Source organism: Pseudopipra pipra, chromosome 8, assembly GCF_036250125.1.
Source record: "Pseudopipra pipra isolate bDixPip1 chromosome 8, bDixPip1.hap1, whole genome shotgun sequence".
Taxonomy (NCBI): Eukaryota; Metazoa; Chordata; class Aves; order Passeriformes; family Pipridae; genus Pseudopipra; species Pseudopipra pipra.
Genome location: NC_087556.1, coordinates 33396469 through 33412240, shown reverse-complemented (window position 1 = coordinate 33412240; position 15772 = coordinate 33396469). Strand labels below are relative to the sequence as shown.

The window sequence follows — 15772 nt, the reverse complement described above, 5'->3', positions numbered from 1 at the left end:
ACTCCCTGTCGCGACATACGGCGACATTGGGTGACACTGGGTGACACTCGGTGGCACCCCGGGAGCGCTGTCGCTGTGCCGGCCCCGCAGCCTCACGTCCCTTCCGGCCGCGCCTGCGCCCCGCGGGCCATGGCCACGCCGGCCAAGCGCCGCGCTCCGCAGGACCGGCCCGGCAGCGACTCGGGGTCGGAGTCGGGATCCGCGGGATCGGACGGCTCGGAGGGCTCGGACTCGGAGGAGCCGATCGATGAGGTGAGAGGGAGCGGGCCCCGCCGCTCCCGGCGTCCAAAGGAGCTGCGGGAGATGGGAGAGAGCGCCGGGAGCGGGGTCGGGAGGGGGCTTGGGGGCTGTTTGGGGCGATACCTGGGGGGATGTTCCTAAGGGTGTTCGGGAGGGTTTTTGTTTGGGGGGATGTTCGGGAGGTTGTTTGGGAGGGAGTTTGTTTGGGAGAGTATTTGTTTAGGAAGATGCTTGGTGAGGTGTGTAGGAGGATGTTTGGGGGGATGTTCGGGAGGATGTTTGGAAGAGTGTTTGTTTAGGAGGATGCTTGGTTAAAGGTGTGCAGGAGGATGTTTGGGGGGATGTTCGGGAGGATGTTTGGGAGAGTGTTTGTTTAGGAGGATGCTTGGTTAAAGGTGTGCAGGAGGATGTTTGGGGGGATGTTCGGGAGGATGTTTGGGAGAGTGTTTGTTTAGGAGGATGCTTGGTTAAAGGTGTGCAGGAGGATGTTTGGGGGGATGTTCGGGAGGATGTTTGGGAGAGTGTTTGTTTAGGAGGATGCTTGGTTAAAGGTGTGCAGGAGGATGTTTGGGGAGGTGTTCGGGGAAGTGTTCGGGAGGATGTTTGGGAGGGAATTTGTTTAGGAAGATGCTTGGTAAGATGTGTAGGAGGATGTTCGGGAGGATGTTCGGGAGAATGTTTGTTTAGGAGGATGCTTGGTAAGGTGTGTAGAAGGATGTTTGGGGGGATGTTCGGAGGAATGTTCGTGAAGGTGTTTTGGGTTAGGGTTAGGTGTTTGTTTAGGAGGATGTCTAGGGGATGTTCCGGAGGGGGTTGTGCCCCTGTGATGCCCATGGTGGGGTGGTGGGTGCTGGTCCCGTTCCTCTGTGACTGCAGCTCACTGTGTGTAGGTAATGGTGATATAGAGCGTGTTCGGTTTGTTGTTGTTGAAAGTCTTCAGTTCTTTAACTCTTTCTCAAATGTTGGTGCCCAAGGCCTCAGTTGTACAGACCCAGCCCGTGGGGTGTCCGTGTCTGCTCAGGTGTGGGGCTGGAGCTGCTTGACAATAGTGATCTCAGCACAGAGGATTTGCTCTGATTTCCTTTTGTCAGAGAATCCTAGAATGGTTTGAGTTGGAAGGGATCTTAAAAGCTCATCTTATTCCACCCCCTGCCATGGGCAGGGACACCTTCCACTATCCCAGGTTGCTCCAAGTCCCATCCAAACTGACCTTGGACACTTCCAGGGATGGAGCAGCCACAGTTTCTCTGGGCAACCTGTGCCAGGGCCTCACCACCCTCACAGAGAAGAATTTCTTCCCAATATCCCACCTAAAGCTACCCCCCTTCAGCTTAAAGTCTTTCCCCTTATTCTGTCACCAGGCCCTTTTCCAGAGTGTTGTACCAGTATTTAGTCTCACAAGAGCCTACAGCTTTAATTCCAGGTGTTTCTTTGAAAATGCTTAGTTTAGCATCTTGAAGCATCAAAATGTTTGGTCTCTCTTTTTAGCCTTATTACACCTGTTGTACCTGGAGTATTGCAAGAATAATGGGAACTGGGGTGGCTACAAACTACCTGAAAGGTTGTAGCCAGGTGGGGTTCGGTTTCTTCTCCCAGGTAACAAATGACAGGACAAGGGGGAACAGCCTCAAGCTGTGCCAGGGGAGGTTTTGATTGCATATTAGGAAAAACTTATCCATCAAAACAGCTGTCCAGCCCTGGCACAGCTGCCCAGGGCAGTGGTGGAGTCCCCATCCCTGGAGGGATTTAGAAGCCATGAGGATGTGGCACTTGGGGACACGTGTTAGGGGTGGCCTTGGCAGTGCTGGGGGAATGGTTGGACTTGATGGTCTTAGAGGGCTTTACCAACCTAAATGATTCTGTGTTTCTGTGCACTGACTTTGAACTCTTACCAAAATCTTCAGATAAGGCAGCCTGTTATTTTCACAGGGCTTAAAAAGGCCAAGAGCAGAAGTATCTGTGGATTCTAAGTTGGTACATTTTAAATTAAATATTTTGCTGCAGTGATTGTGTTCACTAGGATTTCACTTTTAGTTAATTATTTTCCTTTTTCTTAGATGAGGCCCTACTTAAGTTAGCAAATAAAAAAAGCACAAACCCTGTCTTTTTTAAAAAATATGTCCTGATAAGAAATGTGGGTTTAATTGTGTTATCAGTTGTAGTAACATGATGGAAAAGCACATTTCCCATTTGCTAGAAACGTGTGCCACGTTGAATGGGCACTGCCTGGTTTAACCTAACATATGTTGAATTTCTGGACTGGCACTGCTGGTACTGTGTGTCCTGTTCAGTGTTTGTAAACTGGTAAAAGATACTTCACTACTGTTTCAACACTAAAAAATTAAAGCTAATGACAATAATCCTTTCTTTTTCCTCCTTTTTCTTAAAAGTGCATAACACCCCTGCATAATGTGGGTAGGACAGTGGTTTTTATTGAGCTGTGGATGAAGTTTCTTGAGTCTTCAGTGGCAGGGGTTTTGAGGATGGTTTCTCTGTGTCCTGCACTACTTTTCAGTTCAACTGATAAAATTTGCAGAATAACACTTATTTTAATTTAGTAGCCCAGCTTTTGAGGATGATATATCACTCTTACATCTATTTCAGTTTGGAAGTCTTGATATAAAGATATGTTGAGTTTCCCTCAATTCTCGTTTAAGACATCAAGGTGTGCACTGTAATATTAAAGAAATGTACTGAGCATTTATAACTCTGCAGAACTTTGTAAAGTAATGCTTTAAGGGCATTTTTACTTTTGCCATATTAGCCTTTCCCTTCAACTCCTAACAGCTTGCTTTGCAGGCTCTGGCTTTGAAATAAACATGGAGGGAGGAGATGAAGCCCATAGCAGCAAGATAGGACACACCAAAATATGTGATGAGTCTATATTTCCCTTATTTTTTTAATAGATGAAATATGGAGGGTTTGTGAACTCTGTCCTACCAGGGTGTTATTTTGGGTAGTGGAAAAGCCACGAAGCAAAACTGGTGCTAAAACATCCAGTGCTCCCTTGGTTTATATCAGTTTTATAGCAGTGATTTGCACAGCATTGAGAACAACTGTGAACTGTGTTTTGTTCTGAATTTAGTGGCTTAATCATTCAGTGAGATCCTTGAATTTCAGAGCAGTCAGAAAGTTCCTGGGTGCCAGGAGTGAATGCTGTATGTCCAGGTAGCTTTTCAAGTAAATCATGTGGTCTCAGTTACCTCTGTAGAGCTTCCTGTCTTACTAGACCATAGGAGAATATCAGAATCACCAAACTGTTTGGGTTAGAATGGACCTTAAAGCTCATCTCGTTCCCCCTGCCCTGGGCAGGGGCATCTTCCATTAGACCAAGTTGCTCCAAGTCCCGTCCAACCTGGCCTTGAACATTTCCAGGGATGGGGCAGCCACAGCTGCTCTGCTTCTTTCACGGAAGAAATGATAACTAACAATTGGCGAGGTTGCTGAAACATGGAAATAAGTTTTACTTCTGATATCTGCCATTACTTGTCTTCAAATTTAGGTTTGTTTTGATACAGGTTCTTGCCAAGTGTGTTTGATATTCTCTGTTTTACTTCTTCACAGGAAGTGAATATTGAATTTGAAGCACATTCCATATCAGACAATGACTACAACGGGATAAAGAAATTACTGCAACAGGTACTTTGACTACTTATTAGCTTGGTTGGTATGTCCACTGTGATAAATAATATCTAAAGAGTGAAGCAGAGATATCAGTTCACATTCTCTGTATTGATTTATAGTTTTACTGTTCTTCAGCTCATGGAGATTAAATAGTTACAGCTGCATGTGAACATGTGTCTCCTAAACCGTGGTTTCCATAACTTGACCCAATGAAATATAGGATTATTCTTTCACATTACATCTTTCTGTCTTCATAATGTTAATTGCTGCCCAGGAAACCTTGTGTGTGGAGGGTCCAGGAGAAAGTACTTCAAGAAACTGATTTTTAGTCTTTACAGTATTATATTGAAGGAAGTTAAATAAAAAAACCTCACTAAATAGAAATTAAAAATGCAACAGAGTATCCCATAGCAACTTAGATACATTACTGACTATTTTCTACTAAGTGGCCCATGATATATTATCAGTGCCTAAAACTTAATACTTATTTGCTGTCTTCCAGTTGTTTCTAAAAGCTACTGTTAACACTGCTGAGCTGACTGATATATTAATACAACAGAACCATATTGGAAGTATTATCAAGGTAAGATAGAATTTATGTTTGTAAGTACAGTACAATAATTGTTGTTGAAATGACATAATTTCTGTATTTCAGAAGGGGATGCTTTAATTTGTATCTTGCTTTTTGGCTTTGAGAGTAGTTGTTTTATGGGAGCTGAAATTTTCTATGCCTGCTTTCAACCAAAGAATGAATTTGATTTATTATTGGTTTCTTTTTACATATGAAAGTCTTCTCACTTTCTGAATTTTGGTGTAGTAGGGAAGTAATGCCGAAAATGCTGTGGAGAAGTTTGTTCTCATCTCCATAAGAAATAGGAGCTTGGGACTTTCCTGCATTCTCAGGAGGTACAAAGATAGAGATCAGAAATACCCTGTGTGCAGATTTTTTTTTGTTCAGAGTTCTTTGGGCATAGAAAAGGATGCGGGGATGATTGCTGAACAAGTTCTGCTGGCTCAGGAAGCTGCTTAATATTGTGTGGTGCTCGAGATATCATGGCCACATTGCTTTCAAACCCAAACAAGCTGCCCCCATGGCACAGTTGTGCTGCTAAACCATTGCTGTACATCCACTTTTTGTCCCGTGCCAGCAGTTTTTCTGTCCAGGTTTAATATGATCCTTCTGTTCCAGCTGCATGATCCCCAATTCTTTCCCCAGATATTTTTTATTGTGGAGTTTTGTTGAGCTCTTTGTCCCACTCCCTATCAAGGCTTTATTGCTCTGTGGTTTTTAAGACACTGCAGGTTTACTTCCCCTACTTTAGAAACTGCAGAAAATTGCTTTTCCTTAAGATATTGCCGTGCCTTGGACCGAGATGCTGCTTATTAAATGTGAGCTATCAAACTTTAGTGCCTTTCAAAAGCCCCTGCTGCAGAAGATGCATGACCTGGCTTTATATAAAGCTGGCTCTGAGTACAGCAAGATGTTCAGTGAAGCAGCACCAGAATTTGCAGTTTATGTTTGTACAGATCACCTGGATGGTTGTCATCTGCTGAGCATCTCCTGGGAAGACAAACAGCTTTTGTTGCAGAGTGGAAATAGAATGCCAGTCTGAGTTGTTGCTTTTTCATTCTTTCAACAGCAAGCAGAAGTCCAGGAGGACAGTAGTGATGATGATGATGATGATGACGATGATGAGGTCTTTGGTTTTATAAGCTGCCTGAACTTAACAGAAAGGAAGGTTGGTATTCCTCATTAACATCTAGTTAGTGATAAATGAGGCTGCATCCTGCTTTCTGCCCTGTGTGACAAGCCTGGACAGCTGGATCAGGATTTTGAATTCCAGCGTGGGGTCATAAGTCACATGTGACTTAGATTTTTTTTTTTTTTGGTTGTAGTAACTTGCTGAAGGTCAAAGAGTGAAAACTAAATCCAGTAATTCCAGGGTGACTGAGCTGTCAGTCACTTGTGTTTCTCCACTTCGATCCTCCTCTGTTTGGAGTTTTGCTGTGGAGTGCTCTTGTGTTCCCATCAGCTGCCAACCTTTGTTTGCCCTCAGCTTCAGGGCTGCTGAACGATTTCAGAGGAATTTAGTTTAGTGCTTCGGAGGCTGCTCGAGGAAATTGCCACCAGGCCTGCAGGAAATCCCCTTGAAGGAGACATTCAAGGTTTTCTTGTGTAAATAGTCCTTCTGCAAGGTAAAGAAAATACACCTTTTGATTGCAGGGTACACAGTGTGCTGAGCAAATCAAAGAGCTGGTTCTGAGTCGCTGCGAGAAGAGCTGTGACCAACATGTGGTGGAACAACTGAGTAAACTCCTGAGTGACTGTGCAAAGCCTGTGGGCCTCATACTCAGTGAAAGATTCATCAATGTTCCACCCCAGATTGCTCTGCCCATGCACCAGCAGCTCCAGTAAGTTTGTTGGGTGTTTTTTTCTGACACAATGTTGAATAGTACTTCATATTTCTTATATGGAGCTATGTTAAGACAGGTGGTACTACAGGTGTAAGTAAGGCAGGAACAGAAAAAATTGTTTTAATCTCATATAAGGTCTTCAGTTAATTTTTAAATTTTCTTTATATCTTTAGGCTTGGGAAACTCTTTGTACTTTAAAATAGAAAAAATTTTTAAAAATATAAACAAAACACAAAAAAGAGGGTATAATTTAAGAATATGTGCGTTTCTACTACAGGAATAGCTGTGTGTAGCTTATATTTAGCTGTGTTTAGTTTGTATTGCAGATTATTTTCATATTGATCTGGGAAAATTTAAAAATGAGAACTTTTTATAGAGTGCTGATTAGGAGCAACTTGGATGTTTCTTCTCATGTGTTAGTGCCTGGCTCTGGAATGGAGCATTTAGATTGAGGGACAGGCTCATTTAAGCAATTAAGGAGACCTTTAAGGAATTTTAACTTGGATGTGTAAGGTAGGGTTGGTCAGGAAGGTTTTTAGAGGAAAAAAATGAGGTGCTTGGAGGCTTAACTTTGAAGTCACCACAAATACAGCACTTGTGACAGCTGAAATTCAGATTTCAGCCTCTTTCTCCTAAAGGTTTTGGAGTGTTTCAGTGACAACATATTTAACATAAGGTTGGGCAAGAGTTATTTTCAGTGTTTTCAGTTATAATTCCTCATGGAAGTGATAATGTGATGTATTTTTAAGGAGAGTTGCACTTAGAATCACTTCACAGACTGTCTACCATGAACAAGATTCCGGAAAGAAAAGGTTATCTTGTGAGGTGTGGAAAGACATCAGTACTTTTATTGTTTTAAAGTGCAAATAGTGTATTTATGTACTAGGAATAAACATGCAAAATTTATTTTCTGAGGCACTCATAAAATAATAGGCTGCAATATGAATATCCTTGCTATACTAATGCAATATAAGGTTTATTATATACTTGTTTAGGATTTAAATTGTGTATGTAAACATGTTTTTAAATGTGTAAATATTTATTTATCTTTAGGAAAGAGCTGACTGAGGCACAGAGAACAAACAAACCTTGTGGGAAGTGCCACTATTATCTTCTTATCAGCAAAACCTTCACAGAAGCCACAAAGAGTAATTCTAAGAGGAGGGAAGGGAGAAATCAGCAAAAGGAGGAATTAATGTTTGCAAATGCAGAGGAAGAATTCTTTCATGAGGTAACACGTGATACTTTTAATTTAAGATGTTAATTTTTCTTTATGGATCACCGAAAAAGGTGTGTTACCTTAAATTTAAGAGGAGCTTTTAACAAGATATGATCATAACTCCTTCTAAATTAAATCCAGGGTTTTTTAGAGTAGTGTTGAGAGATGAGCAATCAAGCTATTTTTGTGTATTGATTTGTGTTTCCTTCTGGTCACTTTCTGTTACTTTCAAAAAATGCTCAGAATAAAAAACTTCTGAAGATCCAAACAAGTAGCTCTTATTTCCCTTTTCTATCTCTTCTACTCAAGGCAAGTATATTAATAAAAAGTGCTAAAATACTGAGATGAAAATATTACTTCCTATCTCCTAAGGCAATCTGTCCACACAGTTCTGGTCCCAAGCCAAATCAGGTGAGGGGAAGATGCAGGAAATTAAATTAAAAACGTGCTTTGAAATGCAAGGAATTTTTTATCGTGTGGTGGTTTTTTTTCCCAAGCTTTAAAAATCCTATTCTACAATATTATTGCTTTGTCAAGGGACCATTATTTTTCATTTCTGGCAGTGCCTACAGGATGAAGTCCTTGCACATGCACTGTGTGGTTAATGGCCAGGGTTGCTGTGTGTGATCATTCATGACTCTCAGTGAGAGGCTGTGGTAGGGCTGTAATTTTATTTCTTGGGAAGAAGGAACATGTAAGTGGGGGAATTCATTCTTAGCCACAGGAAATGTTGTTGCCTCATGTGCAGTAACAAGTTGGGGATTTTCTTTCTGTGTTCCTGCCACAGCAGCTGAACCTGAGCTCTCTGTGTTGTTGAGAAGCTGACAGGGAGCAGCGTGTGATGCCCCTGTGTCCCTGGGTGTCACATTCCAGGAGGGCTGTGTTCCTCTCTGCTTTGTTATTTTGGCTGCCATTCTAAAGGCTAATTAATTGTGTGCTTTCAAGTAAATTGCAGTCATTTTCGGCTCAAGTGGGTGGACTCAAACTGAAAGTGCTTTTCTTTTTTTAACAGTCTTAAAAAAAAAAAATGCATTTTAAACATTATGGAGGGTGTTAGATGAAGTAGGGTCTCTGCATTTAAGATTGTGTGTATGTTAAATTAGTGTTGGAGTATATGTCCTCCCTGATCACACAGAAGGTTAATTAGATTGCCATAAAATAGTATTAAATGTGATGAGGCAGACACTTGCTGCCATATAAAACAGAGAGAAGCCTTTTTCCACTTGGCAGTTCCCTGGGCTTTATTCTGTTCCTTAAAATTATAACCAGGAAATCTATTATAACCAGACTTGGAATTGATTAAAGATTTAGGGCTTCCATTGCTCATATTGTTCTTGAGCAAAGCCCCTCATTTAACATGGTGGTTCTTCAAAAATTAAATTTACAGCCTTGAGATACTGTTAGTGGGAAGCAAACCTAAAAGGAGACTGGATTTTAACTTTCCCTGCAAAGGGAAGTGGTTAGGGAAGTTTTTCTACTAAATGGTTCAGCTCATACTCCTTAATCTGACTTGTGGGAAAACTAGAAACATTTCTTAGATACATATTCCTTATCCATCAGGTATTTTGTCTAGTAAAGCTAATAAAAAGGGACTTTGTATGCAGTATATATATCCCTGAAAAGAAATAATACACATTATAAACACCTGCCTGTTTGGAGAAGCACAAATATGTCTTCCAGTGGCTCCAACCTTTCCAAGAGCTTTTTGAAACTCTCTTCAGGATTCATATTGGTACCCGTGCCCTTAATATTGATTTCTACTGGCAGTGTGAAAGAGGGGAATTACTGTTCCTCATATCCTTGCAGATATGTTAATTTTTAGCACTCTGAGCAGTTTTAAGAGTAGGCTATGAAGGGAGCAGAGCCTTCTCACAGCCTCAGGCCTTCCAGATGTTGTCCACACCAATCCATCATCTTTAGTGCAGGCTCAGTTCCACCTGCATTCTCCTGCTGTCCCTTTTATCTGGGTTTTGGCTAATTCTCAGAATTACATGGTGGTTTGCTCTTGTTCCAGGGTTGAAGGTCTATTAAGAACCTGATTTTCCTGTCCAAGATCCCTGTTAGTTGCACAATAGCTTCTAAGGATTGGCCTTTCTTCATGTGATTGTATGGAATGAGGTGCTGCCTTAAAACGACCTGAAATAAGGCACAGTAAGAGTATAAAGGGGACACTGATTTTTTTTTTTTCCCCCTCTGTCTTAGGTAATTTTTCTGATCCTAAACTGTAATGATAGCAGTCATTTTAGAATTTAATATGAATCATATAAATCCTGTGAAAAGCAGATAGTTTAAAACGCTTAATAGCGGAGTTTTTTTGGGTGGACCTTTTGAGATGGGAGAAAACTTCTTAATAAGCATGGCATAATAGGTTCATTATTTTTGCTTTGTTTAGGTGATGTATTGTCTTCATGCTAATGAAGAATTTTAACCTGAATGCTTTTATTTGTGTCGTTCAGAAAGCCCTCCTGAAGTTCAACTACTCTGTGCAAGAGGAAAGCGACACCTGCCTGGGTGGCAGATGGTCCTTTGATGATGTACCAATGAAGCCTTTGAGGACTGTTATGGTAGTTCCAGCTGATGGAATGAATGCCATTATGGAGAAACTCAAAGACTACCTCTCACTCTGAGCTCCCCTGCAAACACCAGGTTTTTGTAAGGCAGCCCTTGCAGAACTCTGACTTGGCAATATTTTCCACACGAGACTTGGTGGTAACGGTTTTGTTCCACTCAAATGCCTCCCCTGTGCTCCTAAAAACAGCCATCAAATTAATATTTTTAAAATGTTTCATCCGATTTTACTTTGGTATCGTCATCAAGCAGTCAATAAAATCCCAGTGTCAAAAGAAAACTTGAAGATCTGCTCAGTGTATTTTTAACCAAAATTAAGTCATGTGTTTTTGTTATGAAATAATGGATGCAACTCCTTTTGTTGAGAAAAGTGCTTTTTCTTTGCGTTTCTTCTGTCAAATACATTTCTGTCAAAAGTTTGAAATAATTACATGTGTTAAGGTGGGGATGTACTTTGCATATATTGCTTTTATTTGTAGTTGTCCACTATGTCATAGTTCAGTCTGAAATCACTGAATGGCACATCTCTGTTCAGTGGGAGCCTCAGTGGGAAATTCCTTGTTTTCTTTGTTGTCATTGGTAGTTTTCTGTTCTTCCTTTGTGGTTGAAACAGGTGACAAGTGATTGATCACTTCCTGCAGAATATCCTTGCTTTCACTAGGAGGAAGATTGCTAAAATAATACTGAGGTACCAGCTCAGCGAATCTGGGGAGGAAATGAGACAAAACATAATTCAATTTTAATTGAATTCTGAAATATTTGAATAACTATTTCCACTCATACGCAAAAGGTGATGCATAACAGCTGCAAAGTTGGTATTTCAACCCAAAATCCAACCTGTCTGTGAGAAACCAAAATTCTCTGCAAGATGTAGTAGTATTTTGTGCTTTCATTAGACTTGCATTTAATATACTCAGTCCTCACTTGAGGTGATTGTTGTTCAGTTCTCAGTGGTGCAGATGGCATTAAATAGTCATTTTCCTGGTTTGGAACATACTGGTTCAATAACATTATGAAAAAGGCTCTCCTATAAAAATGGGAAATAGAAAAGATGGGACAGGGAAATGTATATTCTTGGTGTAAAGAGATTTTTGCAGCAGGAAGACTGTAGCCTCTTGAATCCGTAGAGAGTTGATACAGGATGATTCAGCTGGCTGGGTACAGAAAACATGTTGAAAAAAAGATTTGCTGGAAAATAGGTTTTCAGGGAACAAAGACATTTCGAGCTGGATTAGTCTGTGAGTACACTGGTTGGTTAACTCTTTGGATTTTATTTCTGTGTATTTTACTTTGTGAGAAGCTTTTGCAACTTATAAGGTATTTTTTTCAATTGATGACAGTTACAGTGGCAGTTATTGAGACTTAGTTCAGTACCTGAACAGATCAGCACATGCTGGGAAATGCAGAAGGCTGACTTAAATCATGTTTTGTTTTGCCCAAAAATAATGGTAAGGGTTGAGATCACACATCTTCCCTTTTCTAGTAGCTCTGAGCCTTAATGCAGTGCGTGTTTTGAAGGAAAATGGAGCCATCAAGCAAAGCTACACACAGTGACAGAACAATTCTGGCAACAAAGAAATAAAATTTATCCCACATATATTCACTAGTGAATATAAAAAGTGTGAAAAGCAACAATTTTTTCATCTTACAGTGATGCCATCTCCTCTTGCTTGACTAAGTATGGAGATTATCCTTTTCTCTTATGCCTCTTTTACTGATTTGTTGGTTTTTATCCCCACAAAGTGATGATGTTGTGGTAGAGGCAGGAGGGAAGAAGCAGTTTCATCATTGTTAACTTACAGATCAGGTGATATTTCAGAGACGACTCGGATGGAATTGTCTTCTGAGAGACTGAACTCGTGGAATAAAACCCACTCAGGAATTCTTCTGGTGTTGTAATAGGATGAGAAAGGATGGAGCTGGGCCACTTGTCTGTGTGTCAACATCAGGTAGTTCCCTGAGCCATCCACATCACGAGCAATCTAAAAAAAAAAGAATGCAGGGAGTCATCCACTGCTCAATTGATCAGTGTTTGCCTAATATATTAAAATCAGAAATTAAACTTGCCTTCAGACACTTTCAACTGGAGAGGCTAAACCTCTTCCCAAATTTGTGTGGGAAAGCTGGGGACTGGATACCATGAAATGAGGCTTAAAGAAAATGTTCATCTGTATATTTGAAAGGAAACTCTGCAACAGATGAGGGCAGGTGAGTGCATAAGTGTCTGAACTTGGCTTTGAAGGGTCTGTGTGAAAACATAAACATATATTCTTTAAGATATATACTCTTCATGGACTTTGAAATACAATGTGTGGCAGGACACTTGAAATAGTGTAGTTTGGAGGGGTCATTCTTGTGCTGAGATGAAGCACAGTGATGTGAAGGAAAACCTGTTCCAGTGAGAATAAATTAATCTTGCTTATGTTTACAATTACAATCAGAGTATCTTACTAGGCTGAGATGCTGTGTATTATGTGCACCTAAATATATTCAAGTCATTTCTCTATTTCCAGGGTATTTTCACCTTCAAAAAGGAAATAATGTTTAAGAGAATGTTACAAGGTAGAAGAGTTTTTTGAGGTAAAAGAGTTCTTTAAGTGAAAGTCATATTGACAGTTTTCTTATTGCTTTTTTCTTATTCTGTGATAGCTGAACTCCAGAGAAAAGGTTGGAATGGGTGGAAGTGTTTGATACACCATGGAAAAAATGACTTTTATTCTTTTTGGTGACCAAGAGGTTTCACTAACTTAAATTCTCTGAAAGCATTCTGTATGATTTAACAATGCAGCAAGATCAAACCACGGTATTTTTCCTTACGTGCATGAAGTAACCAGATAAGAGAGCTTTCTTAATGTTTAGTGCATTTTCCTTTGATCCAAAGTCTGGTTGTGAAATGGGGAGTTCAATGCGCTTCATAATCTCCACCAGCTCGGCTCTGATGATTCCTGCCATCCTCAGAGCAGGACAGCTCAGGAAATAATCCCGACACCACTTCTCAGTGCTGGACTCTGGGGAGGAAAAAAAACCAGTATTTTGGCTCAAAGCAAAGTCTTGTTGATAGGTACAATCCACAGAGATCCTGCTCTGAAATGCTCTCTGAGTGGAGCGAGAAATTAAAACCATTTTGGAGGGAGTAGCTGTGTCTGGACTGTCTGCAGTTCTGGTGATGAGCCACACAGATGTCTTGGGCTCACTGATGTTCCTTGTGAAGTCAGTGGGCAGTTCCTGATATCCTCACTTAGTTTTATAGAACTTAAACTATTTCTTTCTGAATAAAATCCCTCATTTGGTCTGTTAAAAGTAACAGCTTTCAAGAGAATGAATAGCAGCTCTGTTTTTCAGGCCTTCTGGATTCAGGCCAGGATACGGAGCTGAAATCACATCTGTAGTGCTGGTGATGGCCCTGCATTCTGGAAACGGACTGGTTTTCCTGGACTTCCCTTCAGCATCCAGCATGACTGAATGGGAAATAATCCTACTTTCCTGTCTGAGGGTTTTACTTAGATTTATGTGCAGATTTATCCCTCCATGGTCTAAGCACTGGACTTGGGTTTAATGACCTGGAGCAAGACGTTTGAGCACAGGAAAATGCTGTGAAGAGCTGCTGCTGCTGTGCAGTCCCCTGGCTTTTAGTTGGTTTCCTAATGTGACCTTTACTACTTTCCATTTTTCCCCTTAGCTTTTCTTTGAGTTGACAGCTATCAAAAAACCATCAGAACTGTTGGGCTGCTGAGGGAATCGAGGGCCTCCTGAGCTGTTATTTATGTCCTTTCACATCTTAAACCTGGATTTGGGCTTTTACAGAGGGAACCATCAGTGTCACTTCAAATGACTACTGGAACAGTGCTTGCATATCCATGTTGGATGGGGACTGCTGTCCTAGGTTATTTTCAATTAGTTAATAAACTAATATTCGTTAGCAGTAGCTACTCATAGGTTTCTCCCTGCAAATCAGCAGTTCTGGAAGGAATCATTCAGGAAGGGTTTATGACAACAGCTGATCAGATTTTTGGCTTGTCTTTTCCAAACTGGTCCCAATGTGCTTCTTTTTGGTATGGGCACACTCACCTTGGTTTGTAGAGCTAGCACTGACTTCCTTGAAGGCATTGAAGATGTTGATAAGAGTAAAGTGATCTCCTGCAGGGTGGGAGAACCTTCTCCAGCAGGTCAGGGCGATCTCCTCTGTCCCAGGAGGAGCGTGTAAGAAGCAATTAGGAGCTTGGAAAAAAATCAACACAGTGGTTATGTTGGTTTTTTTCTTCCTCAGTTTCCTTTGGTGTCCAGCTGCTGAAGAGCTGAACCCACTAGGGGTTTATTTAATAGGGTTTCTCTCAGTCTCTTGTTGAGTTAATGTGTGCTGTAGACAGAAAGGGAGGTGAGCAGCTTTCTCCCAGAATGCTGCCAAAAATGCCTCATAGTGGCATGATCCAATTTAGCCAGAATCCATATGGTTTATTTATTATAGAAAGAAACTAAATTTACAGCTGTAATGCCTTAATTTACCCCTATACACTGAAAATTGTGCCTCCCAGTACATTTCACTTCTGTTGTGTCTTTGGAGGTGGTTGAACTTTTTAAAAACTAAGTTGTGCCTGTGCTCAATCTTTTACATTTTTTACATGTACTTAAAAATTTTATTACAAGTTTAGGGCCACTGTTAAAAATCAACCCAGCTTGGGCATAAAGTTGGAGAACAATTAATATATGGAGAACAATTAATGCAGCTTGATATCCTGTGGGTTTATGTCCTTTCTACCTGAGAGTCCGAAGTTATGTTGGTTTTATAACATACTTGAAGTAGAGAGACAAGTTCACAAAGTAATTCTTTGTAGGTCAACAGTTCAATATTGTTTGTAATCAGAAATTCCCCTAACTTTGTCTGTAACAAATGTAGATTAATATGGGATAAGAAAGTTAATTTTGAAGGGATGTTTCTGTCAAAAGAGTGGAAGCCCAGTCAGGCAGCTGAAACATGGAAATGGAATGCTTCTTATGGAGTCATTACTTATATTTCATTGCACACCAAGGCAAGACTTAAAACAGCCAAAGATTTTAATGTATTTGTAATAAGCAGGATGAGAACAACAAAAATTTGCTTTTGTGGATAGACTTGGAAGGAAAGTACATGGATTTGGCAGGTGGCACAAGGCAAGCAGTAAGACATGATTTCTGGTACCTGTTACCATGGCTGCGATGGTGAGCATTTCATCCACACACTCAAATTCACACGAGGCCAGGAGTGACTTGGACAGTTGTGGGTCCAGGGGAAATTCTGACATAATAATTCCAAATTCAGAAAGGTTTCCATCGTTATCCAGGGCTGCCAGGTAATCCAGGTCTTCCAAAGCCTGCATCAGGCTTTCAGGAGCTGAGAAAGAGGACAGAGAATTCCAATTCTTGAGAATGGCTACTTAAAAATGAATGAACGCTCATTATAGTATTTCAGGTTTATATTTCCTGTGTAAAAATGATAAAAGTCAAATTCTTTTATTTGACAATAAGTAAGAAGAAAAAGTAATAGATGAACGGAAGGCTGAGAATAGTCTGGAGGAAGAAAATAAGAGGTACACTCAGAGAGCTGTAGATAACTTGGTTGATAATTTTCATGTTGGAACAGTTTTTGTCAAAAGCCCAGACAATGCTAAATAGTTTATTGTCCCCAGACTGTGTCAAAACTCCTTCCACTATTGGCAGCCTTCAGGTGTT

General features: G+C 40.7%; 2 protein-coding genes across 2 annotated transcripts in view; one reads left to right on the top strand and one right to left on the bottom strand.

Annotated features, from left to right (window-relative positions):
* The first annotated feature begins 1 nt into the window (after position 1).
* On the top strand, positions 2 to 10346 carry BCCIP (BRCA2 and CDKN1A interacting protein). The gene is made up of 7 exons (XM_064663553.1): positions 2 to 252; positions 3805 to 3879; positions 4367 to 4447; positions 5505 to 5603; positions 6089 to 6276; positions 7333 to 7510; positions 9955 to 10346. Exons 1-7 carry the CDS (start codon positions 130 to 132, stop codon positions 10123 to 10125), a joined length of 915 nt encoding a protein of 304 aa, XP_064519623.1. The 5' UTR covers positions 2 to 129; the 3' UTR covers positions 10126 to 10346.
* The window catches only part of DHX32 (DEAH-box helicase 32 (putative)), a 22778-nt gene continuing 16694 nt past the window's right edge, over positions 9689 to 15772 (bottom strand). Inside the window, exons 7-11 of the mRNA XM_064663552.1 lie at positions 15243 to 15434; positions 14135 to 14284; positions 12884 to 13074; positions 11867 to 12048; positions 9689 to 10771 (exon numbers count right to left, since the gene is read on the bottom strand). Of these exons, the coding sequence (XP_064519622.1) occupies positions 10576 to 10771; positions 11867 to 12048; positions 12884 to 13074; positions 14135 to 14284; positions 15243 to 15434 (911 nt within the window). The 3' untranslated portion in view covers positions 9689 to 10575. The remainder of the gene's footprint in view (positions 10772 to 11866; positions 12049 to 12883; positions 13075 to 14134; positions 14285 to 15242; positions 15435 to 15772) is intronic.